We start from the raw sequence: 25,115 nt of genomic DNA on the forward strand, positions 1-25,115 counted from the left end.
ATCTTGAAAGAGATAATCACTTGATATCAAGTGATAATCATTGATACTGACTAATGCAAAAATGTGTATCGTGACATTTTGGGCCATATCGCCTAGTCATACTTACAAATATAATGTATGATGCCAAGCTTTCTCTCTACAAATGTGTCTGATGTTTCATAGCTTAAGAACACTGGATTGCCACAGCACTGTTAATATGACACTTCCACATCAAACTTAGATTATTAATATGCTTTTTAAAACAGTTTTAGCATAAGAGAAAATGTACTTGCTTAGTGTAATCGATCAGAATTAATGCAGACTGATTACAACAGGATGTCATTAACAGATCCTTTGGATCTCCTACAACCACAGGTGCTCAGTGATAAAATCAAGATGTTGATGGCATAATGTCGCTCTGAATAAAATTTTCAAAAAAAAAAAAAAAAAAGAGCAAATGCACATCTATAGGAACAAAAGTTGACAATCTATTGATCACTTACATGGTTGACATTTATTTTGTGTGTTTGTAATTTAGGAATTGGATTATTCATGATTACATTACTATGCACCAATAGTGGTTTGTCGGTACATGGGTGAAAAAATGGTTCTTAAATGCACACACATTCTCAGGCACAAGAAGAAATTCATAAATCTGCTTTTTTTGCATAGAAATAAGCATATGCAAGTTTCTTGCAAATAAAATGTGCATGTGCACGTTGGTAAATGAGGTGCTTGATTTTATTGAGCTCTGCTTTTAAAGGGTCATGCTGATGTCCATAGAATACAGTAATCAAATTAATCTAATGCAGATATATCTGATGGTGCCATTGTGAGACAATAGTCTGGAAGACGAGAGTCAGAAGCAAACCCAAACACAGGCATACAAATTGAAGGTGGCATGGTGAATGTGAGCCAACCTCTTGTAGAAGGCCGACCTCAGATGCCAATTACATTACCTCTAAAACAGAAGGATTGGATTGAAAGGTGGAGATAGAGAAGGTGGGAGGAGGAGAGGTAGGCGGGGGCGCTTTCACTCAAAGAAAAATAATTTATTTCATTGTGATATTAAAATCAATAGGCATCGATTGAAAGGTGGCTAAAGGTGAGCGTGTACATGATCCTTCAGCTGTGAGAGGCAGACTGTCCGAGAGGGAGGGAGGGAAAGAGAGAGAGAGGAAGGGAGGGAAGGAAGGAGAAAAAAAAGAAAAAAAAGAAAGGTGGCCAGAGGAAGGAGTCACCTCCTAGTTAACAAAGAGGGAACAGGAAAAAAGAAGAGGAAAAGACCAAGAAAATGAGAGAAAGAAAAAGAAAGAGACGGAGAGAGAAAGAGTGAGGGAGCTCTTGCCCGGTGGAATCAATACAGAGAGGTGGAGCAGAGTACAATAGCCTCAGAGGAGAGGAGATTCAGTGGTGCAAGTCTAATACTCTCTGTCTCACACACACACACACACACACACACACAGACATTAACACACACACTCGCCCCCTCTCTGAATCCTTTTTACTCTTGCTTTCGCCTGACATTTCCCTCTATATCCTTCCTCTATTTAATTTCTTTCTCTTTTTCTCTCGCTTGCTTGCTCATTCTGTATCCACCCTCCATCCCTCGCCACCAATACCCCCCCCCCCCCCCCCACACACACACACACTGAGTAGCTGTCTGTATGCAGAGGGATGCACAGCAAAGAGAGGGCCCTCTGTCCACAACATTCCACCATAATAGCAGCATCTTTTATCAAAAACAGACAGCCAAGTGAGAATCAACACACATGCAAGCAGATAGACATGCATGGACGTGAGTGGAGAAAAAACACACCCCATACAAATATGCCATTTCTTAGAATAATGCCACTTTTATAGGACATTTTCTCAGAGTCCACTGTCACACACATGCTGCAGAGTCAGAGCCACTTGGATACAAAAAAGAGTGTCGCATGAACACTTTAACACACACATACAAAACAGCACACTCCGACACTACTCCAGCTCTATCAGCACTTGAGACTAGTGAGGCTTCAATTAGTTCTTGATGAATGAGCCCATAAGATGCCGCTCTCTCATTTCCCTTGTTGCCAGATATCCCAGCAATCAGAGAGAAATGAATTCTCATTGTGGCGTGACTGAGACGAAGATGACGGTGGTGGTGGTGGAGGTGGTGAAGAAGGGGGGAGGCACTAACATAAATCATTCACCCTCTCCACAGAGGGCCAGAGTTCAGATTCATCACACCAAACTTGACAGGTCTTTGCCAATCTCAAATTGTTATGGATAGTCGCAAACTATTACTAAGCACGAGTCCTGTTACAAACTAATGTTTTGTGTTTGTACACATTCCTTACGCCACAGTGTTCTTATTTTGGCCAGAAACTCCACATCTGTATAATTAATCTGCAGTATTTAATAGGCATCCTGTACCTGTGTTCCTATTTAAAGATTCAAACTGTCTGTGTAACAGTGAAGGTTAAGACTCACCATCGTCAATGATGCTGACCACTACCCCATTACCGGTGATGTTGTTCCTCCAAACTGGCATCACATTCAGGTCAAACCCGCCGGAGTTGTACTCACCCTGTGCAAACTGACAACACACATAACAACATTATCACGACTCAAAAGATTTGATGTTTATTGTAAAACATGACTCCAAATGCAACGCTCATTAACAGTAAGTGTACATGTAAAGCCAATGGTTATACAAACACAGTTGCCAAAGCATTTTCATTGACATTCTTTAGTTTGTTGTTGTTGTTTTAAATTTGCAACATTTTGTAGACTTTTTGGTTTGGTAAAATGGAGGTTATATTTATGCATTTCAGGCATGAAATTGCACTTGTGTTTTGCCTGCTCATTGCTGTAGAGCATTCATCTGCATCATCCTCCTCTTCCCCTCTTCCTTTTCCACTTCCTCTCTTTAGATCATGGCATGTATTTCTGACATCTCCTTTGTTCCATTTCTGCCATTCCTTACCTGTCCTCTAAATGCTGTTGCAGCTTTTCTGGTGAGCCTAACTGCTCAGGCAGACATGTAACCCCACCCGCAGATACTATTTTCTTTTTGATATATTCATCCTGCCTCAACCTCCTCTACACATTGTGCTGTAACGTAGTGCTTTATTGTCATCCCCTCAAATAACTGATAATTGAATCAGAAAAAACACATTCATGTTGGATTACAGTAACATGTGGGCTTGAATCCTGAGTTTGTAATAGCTGTTACATTGTTACACTGCGTTACCTGATGGTGCATCACTTTGCCACCTCTGCAAAAGTACAACCTTTGCTGTGCCAATAGTAACAGAGAATGTTTATAAGGCCTGTTGTAAATGGCACTCTCTACACTTGAAAAACAGTATGAACATTTCTCTCTCTTCAAAATGATGTGTTTACACTTTAGCCATGTTGATGACAGCAGCACTTGTTGCCACAAGTACACTTTTGCTTGTAAAGGAAGCAATTTTAATATCAATTCTAATTTGGCAAAGCACCTGTTTAACTTCTGCAAAATCATACATTTACAGATATTCATAGCCTTTGACTGCTGTGCCCTTATTCATCTGTTATCTACTACAATTGTCCTATCTTGTAGAAGTAGTAGTTTTTTGGTGGTCTACGTATTGCATGTGAATACACTTTCTGCCGAATCTGCTTTGCCTGCATGGATGTACACACTGGCTGTAAATTTAACATGTTCATGTCAGACAATGTGTGCACACCCTTCTGTATTAGTGCACTTATACGCAGTGTGTGTGCCCACAAGAAGCCCAGAGAGTTCATGAGGAAGTCACACAGAGAGATCTTTCATCCTTGCACTTGAAACCACAAATCCACCCACCCACCCTCAAACAAACACACACACACACACACACACACACACACACACACACACACACAGGCATGGTGAGGCAAAGGAGCCATCGGTACAACTCCCATGAGTCTTGGTGGCCCCACAAACTACATACATCCACTTGAAAACACTAACACCTTCATACAAATATAATCACACAAACACACACACACACAAACACACAAACACACACACACACACACACTGTAACCATGCAACTTACAATGGTGCAGATGTACACACACAAACTATACACTTAAAAAACACAACAGATACACACACAGATAAACACACACCCAAAAAGGCAGTGAACAAACTGTCTTACCAAAAATGTCAGCAGCTGCCCACACACACACACAACCAATTTGATATTCAAAGTGAGTATTTCAAGAGGCTTCAACTCTGTTGTTGTTATCATGATGAAGAGAGAGAGAGAGAGGGAGCGAGAGAGAGAGGGAGGAAAGGAGTACACAATGGGGGGAAAAAGACGGCCCAGTGGGGGTAGGGTGTGTGTGTGTGTGTGTGTGTGTGTGTGTGTGTGTGTGTGTGTATACTTGCAAATCTATCTAACAGTGGACCTCAGAGGCATTACACATTCACCGACAATGTCCTGACATGCTAACAGGAGACATTTTGAAGGTCCGCTATTCGTTGTGCTTTCAAATATGCTAACATCATCAGGTGTAAGTGTTAAAGTTCTTAATTAGTACTGCCCCTGCGGGCTGGAGCAGGGATTAAACGACACACAAACATATTTTTTTCCACACTTTATAATGTGGATTATCACTTATACAATTCGTAGTATCAGTAAATTCTGACGGGCAGTGTACTGCTTCTGTGTTACGTTAAGAGAAATGTTACTCATCGCTGCAATTAGACGTTAGCTTGTTAACGTGTTGTAAAATATTTCAGTGGAGGCTTTGACTGCATCCCTGTTGCTATGGTTAGTCATCTTAGTTACAGGCTGATACAGCCAGCGCATTTATTTAGAACGGTGAACAGACAGTTTCACTGGAAGTACTTAGGAGGTGTCCTGTATCAGGCAGTGATGGACATCCAATCAAAAATAAGGAATTCACCCAGACTATGGAAAAAATGTTGAAAACAATAAAGTTAAATCAATTACTGAGAGACAAAAAGAAGGTCTTTGTACCTATTCAGTTTTTGTTCACCACAGACTGTTTCATTATAGGCTATGAAGGGTCTTCCTTTGATCAGTAGACATTAGTCAGGGTTGCACAGTCCACTATTTGCATTTTTTTTCTACAAAAAAAAGCATTCTTGCATTTATATTTAAATAAATTGTCTTGTTTAAAGAGACAACAGATAGCACTTTTTCCTAAATATACCATTATGAAAATAATGTAGGTTGCACAGGGTAGTGGCCACATTAAAATCAGACTATCAGCGTTTACATTGGTTACTTAGTGGCTTTGCAATCTTTGTAATAAGCTTCTGCTACCGGGGGCGAAATTTCGTGGAAAAAAATCTGCTTTACGGCAGGAAACCCGTCATGTATTGCAAAACTGGTCGGTCAGCCAATCAGGGACTGGAGTTGGTCCTCATGAAGAGTTGGGCATGAGATAGTTGAGTCATGAGCACAATGGCAGACGGACAAAGTTTGGAGATAAGTGAAAAATGGCCTCCCAAAAGAAAACGAGTTCATCTGTCTGAGGAGGCGAGGATGCACAAAAAGGAGAGTGATAAAAGAAAAGGAAAAACAAGAGTAAACCTCAGTCAGGCGTTCAAGAGATGGAGGCAGCTCTGTGACCAAAGAGGCTTCAAAACCGATGCCCAGCTAGCTTTCTTTCTAATGGATCAGTAAGTAACACGGCTAAATGTTAGCTAGCAGAGAGAGGACTGTACTGTACTGGCTGCTAGTTCATTCCTAGCTGGCTCACCGCAACCAGGGACCGGGTAGCGAGTGTTGGTTGGCTGACATCCTCGTTGCCATTCTATGGCAGCCCTCAGACAGTGATACTGTGCATTCTGGTATAATTATTTGCATTACTATTTGTTTTTTTCTTCAGATAAATCTGATAATTGTTGCTCGGTCTCTTTACTCATTTATTTAGTAGAGTATCCACACACCTTCTCATTCTACATATACATAGAGGTATACTGGTGGCTTTACAGCCTACATTTTATTGATTATCTCTGATCTCCATGGTCAATTTGGTTGTTGCGACAGTGCGAGCAACACCGCTAATGCTAGGTGGCACCAAGCTAAAAAAAAAAAAGAATCCTATCTGTTGCCTCTTTAAGTTACAAGTACATGGTCCACACTTGGTTGGTGTAGAATGATAGTCCACTGTTGGTGATATAGGACTGTGTGTGTGTGTGTGTGTGTGTGTCTCTGTATGTGTGTATATGTGAGAGAGACTTTGTGTGTCCATGTGTATGTTTGTGCATGTGTTCGGGGGGTTGCATCTAGGGAACAGTGCTGCTTTGTAGTGTGTGAGAATAAAGCAGATGAATGGAGGCAGCTAGCAAGCAACGTCCACCAGAGCACGAGGACCGGCCCTGGGGAGTGCACAAACACACACACACAAACACATGAAGGGTACACAGCCACACAAATGTGCAAAAAAACAGACGCACACCTTTGTGAACTAAACCCTCAGTGAGGCATCTTGCTGACTCACTTTACTTACACACACACACACACACACACACACACACACACACACACACACACAAAGTGAAAGCCAACAACACAAGCTTCACACTTACACACAAACATAATCACGCACAGAATCATAACTGTTCTCTGAAGCACTGGAACACAACCAATCGTACAATCCTATCTCACTAGCATGTGTATATGTTTGCGCACACACACACACACACACACACACACACACACACACACATATGAAAATAAATATCATGTATAGAGTTGTGAAAAACTTCATATGCAAAACAAGAGCACAAAACACACACTTTCTCTATGTAGAAGACACAAATGCAAACAGTAACCACAAAACAATCTCAGTCTTTATCTTAGCTGCCCCTCAGCTATAGCATACAAACACACTCTCTCTCTCTCACACACACACACACACACACACACACACACACACACACGTACATCATCCACAGCAAGCACGTCCAGGATGCTGTATGGATTTTAGCAGCTTTGAACAAGCTCCTCTGGAGGAGCTGGACTTAGCCAAAGCAAGGCTACAATAGAGTCCACTTGCCTTGTGTGTGTGTGTGTGTGTGTGTGTGTGTGTGTGTGTACTGCTCACCCATGATATACACACCTGCTTTTAGCAAACATACACACCATGATAGCATACACACACACACACACACACACACACACACACACAGGTATATACACACATCTGGTCCTGGCAGGCTACCAACCCTGAGCAGATTACTGACCCTCAATCAATATCCACGTCCACCAGAGGCTGATTAAACACAACAGAACGAGAGCAGGGAAGGAGGGCAGGAGAGAGAGAGAGAGAGAGAGAGAGAGAGAGAGAGAGAGAGAGAGATGTGTTCTTAACTTGAGTTTAGGATGATTATGTTCTATTGTTTAGTTTATGTAATCAAGCTATATAGTTAGGGTTAGCTATATCGCATAACCAGTTTTGCATCTTTTGAACAATTTTATGCATCATACTGTGTTTCATAAACAATCTCCAAAATTTAGAGCGGTGACTATTTGCAACAAATCACACTCACACAGAAAAGCTGTGTCAGATTTTTCTTTCTGCTTCATATTCCCCCTCATCTCTCCTCCTCCCTTCCTCCATCTATGTCTCTACCACTCTCCGCCCCCATCCCGACTCTCACCCCACCATCTTGCCCCGGGAGCTGAGGTGTCAATCAATCTGTTGCCGGTTGCCGTAGTGAATCCCTAACCCCGCCTCTCCTCCTCCTGGCTCTGTCAGATTACACCCTCGCATATCAGTCAAACACATCCGCTGTGTTGATTGGCTGAGCCCTGCCGCCGTGCTATGTGAGTGTGTGCGTGTGTGTATGTTGGGATACATGGCCATACCATACTGGAAATCTATTATAAAAACATGGAATTTTGCTGTTGATTATATTTTAGCAATGTAAGAATTATTGAAATTCAAGCTTTTTGTGTGAATCAGACACAGTGGACAAATTATGTAATGAGTCATGGTAACACAAACGCACTTAAAGGAACAAAAAATAAAAATACTCGATAAAATGTCTCAGTAAATGCTTCAAACAAGCAAAGTCTGGCTGCACTGCTACAGGCTCAGCCAACTATTGTAAAGATGTAAAGAGGTTGTGCATAAAGCACTCTTATTAGTAGGACTTTATGTAGGGAGTGGTACATCTGCCAGGCGAACAACGACTTAATTCAAGTGCATAGAGTGCATGGATATTACAAAAATAGGAAGTTATCTTTAACAGTTACATAATGAATGAATCCTAAAAAGGGCTGTAAATGGTGCCACTGAATAAGCTGGACTGAGGCTGATATTTTGTGCAAGAACTTTACTGTAACAAATACAACATTTTTATATCCAAACACACTGGTTTTTGTACCGCTGTTGTTGTGCGCAAACACATATCGGTCAAACCACGTGAACAGGATTCTGCTGAAGGGATGAGCTTGTCTTGTTGCGGCACAGTTTGTGTGTCAGTGTTGCTCCGAGCCTCATCAATCCCCGACATCTGTCTCAGTTCAACATGGACAACCCCCTCCACCTCATCTCTCTCTCTCTTTCTCCCTCTCTTCCTTTCTCCATAATCTGCCTACCTCCCTCTATCCTCCGTCTCCCTCTCTCCAGTCACACATGAAAGCCTGCCTGACTTATGCCTGTCAGAGGAACATTCTTCACCATGAGGACAAGAGCTGAGAGGAGAGAGAGAGGAGGCTTCCAGATAAGACCAATGAACACACAAACACACAAACACACACACACGATTACACCCACCAGTTCCCACTGCATGGGCCAGAGCGGGTCATTGAAGGTGAGGGACTGGTCACTCTTATTCTCCCCAGGCTGCCTGTCAGTTGTAGACTCTCTCCTCCCGGATCCTGCAAGCACACAGACCCATCATTTGTGGATGTGTGTACGTGTACGTGTGTGTGTGTGTGTGTGTGTGTGTGTGTGTGTGTGTTTTCTTGTTTTGAACTCTGACTTCAGGAAGTCCCCGGTCTCCAACCAATGGTGAAAGGCCTCCCAGATTCCCCTTCTCTCCAGTGAGGTGGAATACTGCCGAAAGATTACCATATCATTAGCATATAATTAGCATCTCATTACGGTGGCACAGCTTGGCTCGCTGTCTGTCCATGTGCTATCAGCTCATCAAGGCCTGCACCTTTCTCTCCATACGCTATGTGCACTCGCTGCTACTCTCTCGCGCTTTCTTCACATTTTCACCCCTCCACAGCGCTCTATCTCTCTGCCATACACTCACTCTCACATGATGGATATGAATCAGTTTGTTTCATAATACACTGTATGTACTGAAAAATTAATTAATATCACACTAGTTGTTAATGGGAAGCTCTGTTTCTGAAATGACCTTAATAAGACAGCGCACACAAACATGCATGAATATATTCCAAGCATTAGTATTAATTAAGGGTGTAATGCTACATGTATTGATCCTGAACCATTCAATTTGGTATGCAACTTTCTGTGGTTCCTCTGAACTGAGTAATTACCGACACACATAGGCCTTTCTAGCCCATTTTTGGGGGTGAAATTGAATCCCAGTGCCTCAAAAATGGTTTGATCCACCCAGTCCCTCCCACCTTCCCCCAACTCAGGCTCTGAGCGCTCTATCTGCACAGAGCAATGCGCTGCCTTCCAGAGTGGGTGATATGCAGTAGTAGTGTAAGTACCTGGCTTAAACCAGGACATGTGGCACATTTCTTAACTTCTACCACTCAATACCAACACATTATTATCATTACCAGTCCTCATTTTTGCTATTTTTATTTATGTATTTGTATTATATAATACAGACAAGAAGGAAAAAGGCAGAGACAAACATTGAAAAAGTCGGTTACTGTTAATGTGTTACATGTTGTGCATTGCATTTCAAATAAAAGTCCAAAAAATAAGTCCAAGGTCCATTTTTGGTATTTTTGGTACTCACTATAGGGGGCTGGTTTACTCCAGAAACATACATACTGTTTATGTGTATGTTGAGGAGCTGCTGTATCAAAATGAGTTATCCTCCCCCAGAAATTAGGGTTACGGTATGTTTCTTTTATGATTCTAATCTCTTTTGCTGTGGCTCGGCATTTAAATAACCTTTATCAGATTTGATGGTTTAGTCACAGACTTTCCCAAAAAGTGTTGTGACTTTTCTTTCACAAATGTGGGAATGAAATTGAGTTAAAATGTACAAAACAGTAAAATTTATCTTGCCTGTCCGGGCAGCTCTCTCACTACACTTTAATTAGGTCTAGTTCTTCGCATGTGTACAACATAAATTCTCAAATTAGTTTCCAGATGTACAGTGTAATTTACATACAGAGTGCTGTGTTGGAAAAGTTACTTTTGAAATTTAACAGGTTAGAGATTACTAGTTATCCTGTTTAAAATGTAATGTGTAATGAGTAACTTCATCAAAGAAATGTAACTAAATTTTTGCCCAGTTTAAAACATTTGATAATAAAGAAATAAAAAAATGAAGTAATTAAAATATTATTTACTTTTCTAATAATATAGCTAAAAAGTCCTGCATTAGTGTTGCACTTAAATTTGTCACAATGGCTTTGCTGATCCGCATTTTCCGATAATGTGCCAAAAGAAGATATTCCTGCACTGCGAGAAGATGCAAAGGAACAGAATGAATGTTATATCCTACATGTAAGCCTCTCGTAACCACCAACATTGTGATTATTAACCATAACTTCATTACATTTTGTCTCAGTAAATGTGGCTGATTACAATTACATTTATTTTGTTTGTTTTTTTATTTTAGGGTGGCTGTGGCTCAGAGGTAGAGCAGGTCATCCAACAAACGGAAGATCAGTGGTTCGATCCCCGGCCCCTCCAGTGTGCATGCCGAAGTGTCCTTGAGCAAGATACTGATCCCCAAGTGTGGCTGTGTGTGGGTAAATTGGTGAATGTGACTCATACTGTAAAAAGCGCTTTGAGTGGTCGGATGACTAGAAAGGCACTATACAAATGCAGGTCCAGCTACCATTTACCATTTAATGTAATTGCATACTTTGTTAGATGTAACTAGTTACCATCCAATACTGGACACAAATGAGTAACTTGGGCAGGAGCAGTCTCTGATCTCATTTAGATCCATTGTTTCAGAGTTCTCTGGTTTCCAACAAAAGCGATGGAGTAGACCAAAATCTATGTGCCAACATTAGTTAGCCAAACTTGGGTCTCTGGAAACACAAATAATTATATTTGCTAAACCTTTCACAATAGCATCAGTGTGAATATATTATGGTCTACAGTTACCCAAATCGATATCAGACCCAGGGATAATTAGATCCGACCCAAAGTGTAAGAACAGACGGAGAGGGAACACCGATACCAGCAGCACCACAATGCGTTTTTAATTAACATCAGATGTGGTTGTTTGTATTCTTTAAATTTGAGATGTCCTAGCTAGGCTGATCCTAAAAATTGGTAGGATCAGGATCATTTTCGGTGTATTTAAGAAAGATCCATATCAGCTAAAATAATGCAGATCAAATGCAGGTCCTTTCTTAACTATACCCTACTGTGTCCCCCACAGCCTGCTAATGATGCAGCACTGGTCTACAGTGCCTATAGCCTACAGTGTGAGCACAATCTAAGTGTGTGAATGGGGTGGCAGATTGTATCAGCTTGCACTAATTAATGTATATACCATGAGTGACTTGATGGCAGAACAAAATAAAACTTGTCTGTTGTTTTGACTGTAGTCAGACGAAGATCTTATGTGAAGGAGTAAAGTCCACTCTGTAATACCACTGTACAAGAGGTGGACCTAATGTTTCTGTTGTCTGACAAGTCCAACAGAGTAAGATATGCATCTTCTCTCTGGCTGTTGACGTTATGTCACCTCTTCCAGTAAAACTTTCAGTCATGTCTATAATTAAAGCTCATCAACGTAATAAGTCTGAAGGAGGACCTCGAGTATTCATTTGAGATTAGGTGTACCAAAGTCTGTTATGATTAAATATATATCTGTCAATGTGTCTGATACATATTCAATCAATATTTTGGTAAGCATAAGTATCAGATCAGACTGGCAAATATCTAATATCAAAGGACTTGGATCAGGACTGGAGCCAAAAAAACTTGATCAGGACATGCATTCTTTAAATACTTATCTATCAAAATAGCTGAAAAATACTATTTTCACCTCCTGCACAAGATAATAATTTTACTTTTAAAAATCATCATCATTTAATAGCATAATTATTACTAATAATACAGACAACACTCTCTTTCCTTCTGATCTATTCAGGTTTTAGATTCACACACAGACCCAAGACACTACCCAAACCGATTAGCCTGAGTACACCTTGGAAAGGCCAATAAATTAAATAAATAATTCATCATTTCATTCCTTTTCTTTCTTGATTGCCGCAATTGAGACAAGAAGGTCTATACCAGCCTCAAGTCTGTGAATCATCTATGTAGCTAAAGCCAGGGGGATAATTAGCATAGCATAAAGACTAGAGACAGGGAAAAACAGCTAGCATGGCTCTTTCCAAAGGTAAAAAAAAAAATCTGCCTATACCACCATCTCCAAAGCTAACTAATTAACATGTTACACCCATGGTACCAATACTGGTCTTACTAATTGTATCCTGTGCTTTAATAGAGCTAGGAGTCCATAATGAGGCTTTTTTACACTGCCAAGAAACTGTGTTTGGCATGGAAATGGTCATATTTGAGATATTCAACACTGGCACACGGTATTGAACATTGGCAGCTTCAATCTAAAAAATACTAGTAAGAAGCATTAGACTTGAAAAGTTCACATTGGTCAAAACATACAAGTACACTTTCTTTTTCTCCTGTATGCGAATGCACATGCAACTGCACTGTTCATCCACCACGTCCTTGCTTTTTCATCTTTCTCTCTCTCTAACTCGCCTTTATATCATCTATCAGAGCAGAGGCTGAGCGACACTGTGAGGATGATGAGAGAGTGAGAGAGACAGCACCGCAGCAGGACGTGAGCCAGTACATTCTTGTGCAAACACACCCACCATTTCCCAGTGCACACGCATACACGCACGCACGCACACACACACACACACACACACGATAACGCGTAATACACAATAATACACATATGGCTGGACTTAAAGGTATACATATGTATGTATGATGTTAATATTAATAACAGACATGAAACAGCTGCAGTTGTTCATACTGGTTTCATCAGCGAGGTTTGTCATTATAAAGGTCAGAAATGATATCTCAAAGGCATTTAGGAAAACATATGTAGCAAACACACATGTTCAAGAAAGCGATATGCTCTTACATTTAGGGCTGGGTAATATATCAGTATTATAGCAAAATCATGATATGAGACTAGATATCGTCTTATATTTTTGATATGGTAATATCATAAGTGATGTCTTTTCCTGGTTTTAAAGGTGGCATTACAGTAGAGTGAGGAAATATTCTGAACTTACCAGATTGTTCTTGCTGTTCTATTATTTGCCTTTTCCCACTTAGTCATTATACCCACATTACTGATAATCCTTTATCAAAAAAATCTCATTGTGTAAATGTTTTTTTGAAAGCACCAATAGTCAACCCTACAATATTGTTGCAATATCGATGTCAAGGTATTTGGTCAAAAGTATCGTGATATTTCATTTTCTCCATATCGTGCAGCCCAACCTACGTACATGGATAAACCAAATACCAAATGCTTTCTGATACAATTCTAAAACCAAACTTGACATGAACACCACCTCTAATTTTTACTTTGGTAAACTTAGTATGGGATGAAAAAGAATTCAGTGTGTTATTCATGACAACTAATATAGGAAACATGATGTTACAGTTTAAAAGTATAGCATCATGCCAAAACAACAGCCACAAGTGAGCAATGTCATCTTTACAGCTCTTTTTGCAACATTTGGTCATATGCTTTCCTGTTTTAAATGTATACAACTGAATGTAATGTGATCATGAGACAATTACAGTGACACACATTTGCACAAGACTATTCTGAGGATCAGTGACTTGTCAGAAATACTAAAGTATATTATTGAAAAAAAAATGTGTTAAGTGTGAATAATTACATTAAGTGTAATCATTCTTTATAGATATTTAATTGGACAGTTGAGACTTTGTAATAGGTTAGTTGTCATTGTAGCCATTAATTCTGTTATGTGTCTGAAATAATTGCTAGACAAGTTGAACAAATCATTACAAACTGAAGAGGTCAAAATCAAAAAGTATTCTTTGTGCGATATCAAGAATTGTACTCAACAAAACTGAGTACGACAAAATGCACTTCACACAGCCAGACACAACAGACTAATGAGAAAGTAAAATTTGTGTTGACAGTGTTGGTGGTGGTGTTGGTAGGTATTACCTTCTAAATATGTGATAACAGGAAAACAAATATTGCAGATTTACCACAGCAGATAATACAGTGGAACTGCTCAAAAGCTCTGCTGGTGTTACCTCCACTGCAAACTAATTTTGTTAGGTTACACTTGGGCTGTAGCTATCCAAATCCTGGGGAAAGCACAATGTATTTACTTGAAGTATCTTAAGGCTGTGAAAACATGGGAATTTACTCACTAGATCTTCATTTTTGTCACGTTTTTAGTTTTTCACGTGTGTGTCTGCACACTATGAATTCATAGTATACGAACACACCCTGGGGTACACCTCTACATCAGTGTAGCAAGGTGAGAAGGTAACCCTTATTTTTTCAATCAGCTTCTTATAATATGTATGATGGGGTCCTACATGAACACACAATTTTCTGCCGGAAATAGAGCAGTTCTTGATATTTCATGTGCTATTTCTCTGTGCTGGGAGGGTACTTCTGTGCAAAGCAATATTTTAGTGAGCTTGTCCTTTCTTTTTTTTTAACGTTGGTTGATACTACTTGATTGCACCTCTACTTAGACTGTTTTAAAGGTCCAGTGTGTAGGATTTAGGGAGATATATTGTCAGGAATAGAATATAATACAATAAGTATGTTTTCTTTAGTGTGTAATCACCTGAAAATAAGAATCATTGTGTTTTCTTTACCATAGAATGAGCCATTTATACGCATCTACATGCGGAGCGGATACTTGTCTGCAGATATCTACCATGTTTCTACAGTAACCCAGACCAGACAAACCCAACACTGGCTCTACATAGGGCCATTCGTGTTTTTATATCAACCACTGTAGTTAGAAGCCCCTCTGCATCGGAAAAACACTGAACAATAAATACTGATGGAATTCTAACCAGAGGAAGTTTCAGCTGGTTGCAATCTGCGGTCCTCACTGATAGATGCCACCAAATCCTCCTAAATCACACACGCTTGACCTTTAACACTCTGGTTATGATAAAATGGAAATTTGTTTTTGATTAAAGAGGTTTTAGGGAAAAAGAAATTCAGAAATAGCTGTGAAGGCGTTTGTTTATGTTGCCAGTCAATCAAACTGAAATGAAAGCACACCCACATCGTCCAGATGAAGCAAATTAACCAAGTTAAGTTAATGAATGACGAGGTTCTTCCTTTCTGAACTTTAACTTAGGCTTTTTTTGTGTGGTGAATAATTAATGTTAGAGGAAAATACTTTTGTTTGTAGGAGCTTTAACTCACCGGAGGTCAGCAAAAACAAGACTTTCAGTTGGTGCTAAGTTCCTCTTTAAATACCTGACACGGTGATGTGTCACTGGAAAGAAGCATGTTAACTGAAAACTTACTGTGAGTGGTCCTGTGGTCCAGTCCTGACACAGGAACCCTCTTGTCTCTATAATGACTGTGCTGCCTCTGCACCCAGTGAACCTGGAAATCATAACACAGTAGTAATGTATTACTTTAAAATATTAGACATTTAACTTTTAGTCTGTTGCATTCACTTCCCTTTGAAAAGTTTAGTGTCCACACCTTTGCTTACTCAACAGAAGCTCATGTACTACAACTCTCACAATCTTCAGCCATTTCTAAAGTCTTATTTTGGCTTTGTGCGGCTATTTGTCTCGGATTGTGGATTAATGACGATAAAAGTACATCAGTGAGAAGCGCGGAGAAAATGAAATATTTTTGCTCTATTCTGTTTCATTCCACTTTGAAAGAGAGGGAAAATCCATAGCACAGGGAGAGTTGGGTATCTTTATGGAGGAGAGTAAAAGGTTTCCTCTTCATTAGTTCAAAGAGGACTCGCTCGCTCTTTCCTTTGCAGTTCCATTGTCCTGGGTTAAAAGCAACGAAAACACCCCCGGCCTCACCTACACCTCTGTCCTCCACAGCACACAAGCACACGCACACACACACACACACACACACACACACACACACACAATTTCTTTCATAGGCCTCTGCTTGCAGCTTTGATCTGATAAGAGGCTGGTCCTTGTGAAGGTGGGCGCACTAAATCAAACAACAGATCACAGACACACACGCACTCACACAAAAACACACATATCAGTGTCAGGCCACTATTGTCCTCTTACACTTAAATCAGAGTGGAAGAGGTTGAAAATAAATACTATTGAGAGGCGGCTGCAGTCTTTTATGTCCTAAAAGCCTGCTTGCTTTATTCCCCCTTCATGTTCTTCAATTAGACTCAATTAACAAGAGCTGGTCTAAACTACCCAAGGAAGACGGGGGTAGGGTAAGGGGGGCTGATAGACCTAAGAACACTTCATGTGTGATATTAAACAGACAGACAGGAAGTACATGTGATACATACAGTATACAGTTCTGCTAATGTACTCAAATTGGTGTTTATATTAGGCTGATCATAACTGCAACTACAAGAACTGGTATTTTTCTTCAAATGTAATCAGAATTCATGATGCAACATGTAATACCCCCCCCCCCCATATGTATCTAAATTTCCTTTAACTAAACAAAGACATACACACAGGCAACAAGGATGTGACTATGTGTGTGTGTGTGTGTGTGTGTGTGTGTGTGTGTGTGTGTGTGTGTGTGCGCGCGACTACCTTGTAAAACCCCTCCAGTCCCTCCTCTGGAGGAGCAGCCAGGACACGGTGATCAATACACATGATAGGGAGCTAATCGCTCTCTGTCAAACCAGGCCCTGCCAGCTACTAATGGCACACGCTCACTGGGGAATGTGTGTGTGCGTGTCTGTGTCTGTGGGTGTGGGCCTTAATGGCAGATTGAGACTCGTTAGGGAGTGTTGCTCAAGGTTAAACTCAGGGGACGAGGGGCAATTGACCACACTGTCTGTGACACTGACCCCTCCACTGTCAGCGCATTCATCATCCAGCTGTGACATATAGGCAGCACATATACACACACACACACACACACACACACACACACACACACATACAGATAAAAAGTACAGATAAGTCTACATAGCACACACAATGCACTGCAAATGACATCACCAAACAGAAACACACATTTTCTGAACAGAGCTTATTTCAGTGGCTGCCTAGTACATGCTGTAATACTAAGTATAGTGGTGTAACTTCAGTGTCAAATGCAAAAGATGCTGATATTTCTCCTTTCAAAATAAAAGCCTGGTTAAATAGAAAGGGAGACTGATCGAGCCAATGACGTTTGAGATCAGTGAAAAGAGACAAAGGCAGGACTATGAAAAAAATAAACCTTATTTGGAAAAATTGTTTTCCAGCAGTGAGGAAGAAAAGAGCCGTGGAACACTTGCATGATTGAACGGCTGAGGTAGAACTGACAGAGACACAATGTGAATGCGTGGAGGAGGAGGAGAAGAAAGACAGTAAGATGGAGGGAGTAAAAGTGCGTGCGTGAATGTGTGTTTGCCGACATCCCATGAAAAATACACTGTGTGTGTGTGTGTGTGCACAAATGTAGCTCTATAGAAAAGAAGTGAATGATTGAGGAAGGTGGTGAGACAGAAAGTATGCGTGTGTGTGTGTGTGTGTGTGTGAGTGCACATAATACTCCCATGTCTCTATATGAATGAGTGGATGCGGCGAATGGCAGGCAGCTGCAGCAGTGTGATACGAGCCGAGTTGCACAGATATCAGCGCTGACATTTTGGGCTTCGCTACCCACCCACGGCCCCCTGGGAAAGTGATGGCGATGGCAGCGGCAGTGGCTGCATGCCCCCCAACCCCACCCCCCCTTCCCTCCGCCTGTCAATCACAGCGCTGAGCCTCCTGAGGCTCTGTCGGCCCCGGCCTGGCCCTGGTTGGACCCATGATGCCACGCAGCAGTGAACGCGCCACATGACCAACCGGCACCCAGACCCTGATGCACCGCTGATCCCTATCTGGACCTCAACCCCCTGTCACCCTCCACCCCTACCCATCTACTCTCTGCCTCTTCATTCAATCTCTCATCTCTGGCTGCCAGGCTGATAGCCCTGACCACAGAGAGGAAAAAGACAGAGGAGAGGGAGTGTGTGTGTGTGTGTGTGTGTGTGTGTGTGTGTGTGTGTGTTACAGCAACTAGAAGATGAACATTGAAACAAACACAGAGGCACGTAAAAAAAAAGAGTGAGCTCTACAGTCGCGAGCAGCAAGGGTAGGGAGGGAGAAATTGCATACATTGAAAGAAAGGAGAAAGATAAGAAGGAGATACACTTTGGCCCCTCCTCTAGCCTTCTTTTAGGGCACCTCTTGGCCTCCTCTCCCTCCTCCTCCTCACCCTCCCTGCCTCCGCCCTCCCCACCCACCCCCAGGCCCTCTGGTGTGTTGCTCACTCCATTGTGTCAGCCTTCAGAAGTGCTCAGTTTGAGTGGCAGGCCGTCACAGATCAGTTCCCTGCTAAAGCGGCCCGGCAGGCCAGGGTGACGGGCCAGGAAGGGATCTAAGTGGGGTTTATCAGCGCTTCTTAACGCCTCTCCGGCTCCCTGACACAAAAGAGAGGGGGTATTAAACATCTAAAGCAAACCAAAAAGCGTGAAAGCTCCTTATAGGGCCGCGGGATTGCGGATGTGACTGGAGTCTTTAAAAAAAAAAGAGAGAGAGAGAGAGAGAGAGAAAAAAAGCAAAAAATGTGAAAAAAAAGAAAGAAAACTAAGGAGAGAAAAAAGCACACAAATGCTTCAGCAGTGAGGAAGCATTGAGGGAAAATTCAAATGTATTTTCTATCCCGTGTGGATAGAAGAGTGGGTGGGAGAAAGAGAGACAGAGACTCAGAGAGAGAGAGAGAGGCAGAGAGAGAGAGCCCATCTGTAAAACTAGCTAAATAATGCTTTCTAGCTCACCACCTGTTTTGTTTGTGAGGCTTAATGTAACAGGCGTATATATGAAACTCAAGGATATTACATTTAAAATTGAACATTAAAAGTAAGTACATTCAAAGTACCCAGGTATAAAGAGAATATAGGCTCGTCAATGACAATATAAAGACAATAAAGCTTCAGTGAATAATTTCAGTCTGAGAGAGGTTGAATTTTCACACTCAAATCTTCTCCGTAACAAACATTCAAACACACAAAGTGGTTTCCAGACCTTCCATCACATGGTGAACAAAGACCAGGTGTCAATACCAACTTTTTAAACAATGTGGATCATTAACAAAAGTAAAAGAAGCAAAAGTGAATAGACTTTTTTCACAGTAGACACTTCACATGTCATTGTAAGAAAAACACAAGTCCTGCTAACAACATTAACAATGCCTTATTTCTATCTAAGTGTCGCTGTAAGCTGTGAAAGAAAACCAGCATGCACAACATCAGACCCCTGAAACGAGCTCGCCTAAATGGAATGCAGTCATATAATGTTAATTACTACTCCTGTGGATTTTCTACTATTACATCCTAAAATTTCTGCTGTAATAACGTTCTGTAAGCCTTTTCACAGAATACGCTCACAGTGCCAAAGTAAGAAAAGCACAGGTGTAAGAAAATGAATGATGGCTGAATTCGATTTAACTGCTTCAGTTTTAAGCTCTTGGTGTTGCGCACGCTGGTTTACCGTCATGGCTTGCTGGGACACTTGAACAGAACTAAGCCATCATTAAAGTTATTAGTAACACCTATGCTTTTCCCACTAGGACAAGCCAAAATGTCTCAAAGTGAAAAAAAGCTTACTGCTTCTGTTTAACAATTGGGATGTCCTTATTATATAAGGACATCCTTATTATATAAGGACATCCCAAACAAATTTAATGTCAACTTGTCATGATAAAGACATCTTCTGGTAATGTCACTTTGATTAATGTCAAGCTGTCATAATCAAGACAACCCAAACAATGTCAACTTGTCATTACAAAAACCGAATGAAACTTAATGACAGCAGTCATAAACGTTTGTGACATGTACATAATGTTTGTGACAAGTTCATGACCGTGCCATGTCATATGACAGTGTCATGTCACCCTTATGTAGATACTGAATTTCCTTTTTGCAAAATGCTCCAAGTGAATTTGAGTTTTCTCTGGTCAACAGTTGAGTAGAGTAAGCTAGGGCTTTTATTGTGAAAGGTGAGAATCAAAGGAGTGGATCTTGCATGTGCTGCCTTTGTCAAGGTTGAAAGTAGTAAAAGTTTGCCGTTTTAGTTTGGACTTCAAAGCCTCTGTGTTATCATTGTTTTATACTCCTCATAAATAGGCATACAGTAATGGGCTATTGCTTGTATTCATTGTGTGAAAGCTCAGCAAAATCAGCCTCTTTCTGAAAATTATTATATCGTTTTGTCACTGCGTAATATTCATTATAAAAACCAACAAACAAAAAAACTTTCCCCAAAATGTAAAGACTTTTACTGTTAAATGTAAGTCAATGCTACAGAAAAAACTCTCAAGGGACATCCTCAAGTCAAACTTGTGTAAGCTCAGTTATCCTAAATGGCATTTATTCAAGTTTTCACTGCACACATAAAATGTGAATAATTATGGTTGTGTCCAAAATCCCTTGTTTACTCATTCAATATTCCCTGTGTAATGCAGTGAGCAGTCAAGTGGGATTTTGGACATCATTATGAATTATCTTTATATTTCATAACAGGTGTAGTGCCGCTTGATGGTAATTTTCTATAAAATGCAATGCCTTATGGGTTAAGAAAGTAATGAATATGCCATGGACACTACTTGTTTTGTTTAACTGTGGGAATTGTTGAGGTATCTCTCTAATCCAGGGATGTCACACATACAGCCCATGGGTTTCAGTAAGTTGAACAGTGAGTAGCCCACTTCATGTAAAATGCTGCTTCAGAGGCTTTTCCACCCTGACCAGAATACAGTTCTCTGAAATAAGAACAAATCCTTACTTTGGTTATATTTAAAGATAATGAATATTGTGCAAAATGTTGTTAATCAGTACAAAAGAATCTGTGTAAGACGTCTGTCTTAAAAAATACTGGTGGGACCCTATTGCTTAGGCACTGCCCAAACCTTTGATTTGTTAATGGTTCATACGGTGGAGAAAAACTTATCTCGCCTTCTCTTCTCAATAGCTTCTACTTTAGTTTGGTGGTGCAGTAGAGTGGAAATGTAGGGAAAAATGCACATGTAATGACAGTTAGTAGTCAACTGACTGAATGTGGACAAAAATTGACATATTGTTGAAACTGTACTTACTTTTTTCTCAGGCTGTTCATCATATGTTTTGTAAATAAAGGAATGTTTTCAGAATGTACTCCTTGCACTAAAATAAAGGGAAATTTGATGTTATTCATAGGTTATTATTCATACACTGGTTTTACTGGCCCAGCCCACTTGTAAAAAAAACTGGGCTATATGTGGCCAATGAACTAAATTGAGTTTGACAACCCTGATCTAATCAATTGAGCAGTGTGAGACTAATGTTTTGTTAGTACAGTGCAAAATTGGAGGAGTCATGTTCAGTTTGTTGATTGGCTGACCTTGACTTTTGATGTTTACATCTTCCTTTGTGGGAAAAACTGGCTTCTTCTTACATAACTTGGTTCAGTTGTTCAGTCTATATCGTGATAACTTCACAACAGAGTTCTGTTGGATATGTCTTTGATTTCTCCCACTGCTAAGAGCCTTATTGCTGTTCAGATGGCAGAAACAATAAAGCCCAGCTTCTGCACAGCTGCAGCTTAGACTAACTAGACAGACGTTAAAACAAAGCAAAAAAGTCAAAGGACCGGGACAGAGTCTGCACAGTTGTTTTCTGTATGTGTGTATTAAGTGTGTGGTGCACCAGCAGGGACCAGTGAGTGTATGTCAGGAGCTGGCAGGGGGTTAGTATCTGAGACATTTTGTAAAAGGTCAGTGTAGAGTTCAGTCAGAGACATGTCTGTGTGTTTGAGAATGAAACTGCAAGAGGTACGATAGTTAGGACAGTTAGGGAGAGGGTCAATGAGGGAAGGTGGAGCCCGAAGTAAACAAGGTACGGGCAAAAAGAAAGAGAAGCACTTGGATGTTATTATCTCCTGTCGTACTGCAGCCCTATGTGTGTATGCGTTAACTGTCTGGTGGTTTCCTGTGGGGTTATATTCCTGTGTGCATGCTCTGTGTCTGTTTAAGTCTGAAAGTATGCGAGCTGTTAGCTGTGTAAATGTGCATGCGGCATACTGTGGCCTTATCTGTGTGTTGTCTCTGAGCCCTCACATGTTTGTGTGGAGCTGTTTTCCACAGCCCTGCTAATTGTGTCATTAGCAGGGCGATTAATACAACAGCTGATTGTTGCTTTGCTGACAGAGGGCTGCATCGACCGGGATTACATGGTGGCAAAACCTCCTCCTCCTCTGAGAAACCACCATGGACCTCCATTCTGTGTGTGTGTGTGTGTGTGTGTGTGTGTGTGTGTGTGCGTGTGCGTGCTGTAAACGGTAGGCTATTATAATACAGCTCTCCACATGTGAGCCTCAGAGCCCAATTCCTTTGGACTGCTTTGACTCAGCCAGTGTTTGATATGAGCTACAGCAGCTGTTGCTGATTGCACTGATTTATGAAATGTGTTTATTATTCCTCTGTTATGGAACACAATCATATTCATGAGTTCAACTGAAATTTCACTTAAGTCTTTTTTAAAGAAATGAACAATAGTTTCCATCAACTGTGTTGTACATGTATTTTTGATAATTTGTTGGCCATGGTTCCACATTATTAATTACACTTATCTGACAATTGTGGGAGTCATTTCTACAATATTACTTTAAAATAATACTTTTCCTTCTTATATTCAGCATAGGTACTACATTACATGTTACTATAACAATATTAGATAGATCAACACACATGCAATGTGCAGAAAATGAATCTATCTAATATAAATTTTGGGCAGATTTCATATCACTATAGGACAGGATTATTTATAACATATTAGGATGACTCTTGTCAAAAACAGTTTTCAGTTATACAGCACTATTAACATAATCCAGCAGGTGTGTGATATAGCATATATACCATATGTACAGTATGGGAAATGAGCTTGACAGTTCATTCTTAACCCTATAAACCAAGGTGTCTAAAGGTATCAGACACTTATATTTAATGCCTTTAAAGACATTTTCAAGACCACTTTTAACCAAATTTAAGACTGATCTTTGGACTTTAGCACTATTCGGAACGGATTAGCTTTACATGGGCACGTGGGGTAATGTCACTTTACCACAGGATGTCAGTAATATTAATGGCCAATTCGCACGGGATAAGAAATATTAGTAAAACTACCACAAATGGGAGGGGTAAATCCATTCACGCACCGCCGTCCCCTCCTGTCGTCATGTGCGTATGACGTTGCTTTCCTGTGCGTACCACACTTGAACACACTTGAATCGTGTTCGTCGTAGGCCCACAGTACCTGAGGTTTCACACGGATTTGTCTGACTGTGAAGTGCAAAACTGAGTGCTTCTTCAAGATCCACGAAAAACCACTTGTAAACAGGATATGACGAAATATCTACACACATATTTACTGCTGGTCTATTCGCACAGGATTAGTATTACCTGAGATAATTGTCTGGGACCCTTTTACAGAGGGTAAAAGTCGCGGTAATCTTTACTGACATCGTGCGGTAATGATTACTGATATGGTACATTCGGACGGACGGGACTAAAATCTCTGGTAATTATTACTTTACCCCATGTACCTATGTAAAACTAATCCTGTCCAAATAGGGCTTAATCATCCTTTTCTTATTCAAGCACTGCAGGTAAGTATTAAGGTAAGTATATGTGGTCCTGTGCAAAGGTAACTTTCATATAAGAATATGGTTAGTTAAGTGAGTTAGGACAATCTACATTTTGCCAACAGGTTAAGCTGCAAGTATAAAGTGAAAAGACAGTATTAGGTTCAATGGTAGACTTAAAGATTTGTTACATCAGAAAGGTGGACTTTCATGAAGAGGAGCTTGATTCTTTTTGACAAAAAGAAATTACATTTAAATTAGTTAACATGATTGTTGCAATTAAGACCTAACCAATGCAAATCTAAGAGTATCTAATGACATTTAAGGCCTAATATTTATTTTAAAAAATGAATTTCAAAAACATTTTAAGGACCTGCAGACACCCTGGGAAACAGCAGTTGACAGAACAATCTGCACTTAAGGTCAATTTACTCCCTTCTTCTGGTGCTTCCAATCATATCACATATGGTCCTCATCAGCAAATCAAGTTTGCTCGCTTGTCAGATAGCTGAAGATATCGAAACCTTCCATTATTTTGCAATGCTTTTGTTTCAAGACTGTATGTACACATCGGCTTCAGACTTGAAACAACTGAGCAGACTTCCTCCATTGATGATGATTGTGTGATGCTGTCAAAAGCTCCAGGACAAGCAAGTAAGTGGACCTTGAGCGGCTTCTGCAAAGTCAATCTCACAAAACAGAGACACTTATATTTTTCATTCAGTTTGTTCAGTAAGCAGATGTCATTCCAAAGCCATGCACAGAGCATTCCAGTTTAGCCAGGGTAAATACAGTTCTTCTATTTGCTGTGTTAAAATCTTAAACAAGGTCTGTAAAGTTCATGTGTGTCATGCCGTTACTAGGATAAACATTATGTGAAGCTGTTATAGTCTACAGTGAGAACCAGATGGAGGCAATCCACTTTAACCAGAAAGCTATATATCATTTGAACATTTCTTTTTAATTTATTCTACAATTATTTTTGTCCACCTAGCTTTATATTGTAAGCATGATAGTTTTTTGGTGGTGGATAAGAACTTTTGTAAAGGGTTTCTGCTGCTCACTGCACTGTATTTTAAGTTACAATCAAAATAATTTCAACATTTCAACTGCACATC

At 40.4% G+C, this 25,115-nt stretch overlaps 1 protein-coding gene across 1 annotated transcript in view; it reads right to left on the reverse strand.

Annotated features, from left to right (window-relative positions):
• The window catches only part of LOC125893281 (proprotein convertase subtilisin/kexin type 4-like), a 207,295-nt gene that overhangs the window by 160,120 nt on the left and 22,060 nt on the right, over positions 1–25,115 (reverse strand). The window contains exons 4-6 of the mRNA XM_049583852.1: positions 15,694–15,775; positions 8,755–8,858; positions 2,455–2,560 (exon numbers count right to left, since the gene is read on the reverse strand). Coding sequence (XP_049439809.1) covers positions 2,455–2,560; positions 8,755–8,858; positions 15,694–15,775 — 292 coding nt within the window. The remainder of the gene's footprint in view (positions 1–2,454; positions 2,561–8,754; positions 8,859–15,693; positions 15,776–25,115) is intronic.

This window comes from Epinephelus fuscoguttatus, linkage group LG8 (genome assembly GCF_011397635.1).
Source record: "Epinephelus fuscoguttatus linkage group LG8, E.fuscoguttatus.final_Chr_v1".
Classification (NCBI taxonomy): Eukaryota; Metazoa; Chordata; class Actinopteri; order Perciformes; family Serranidae; genus Epinephelus; species Epinephelus fuscoguttatus.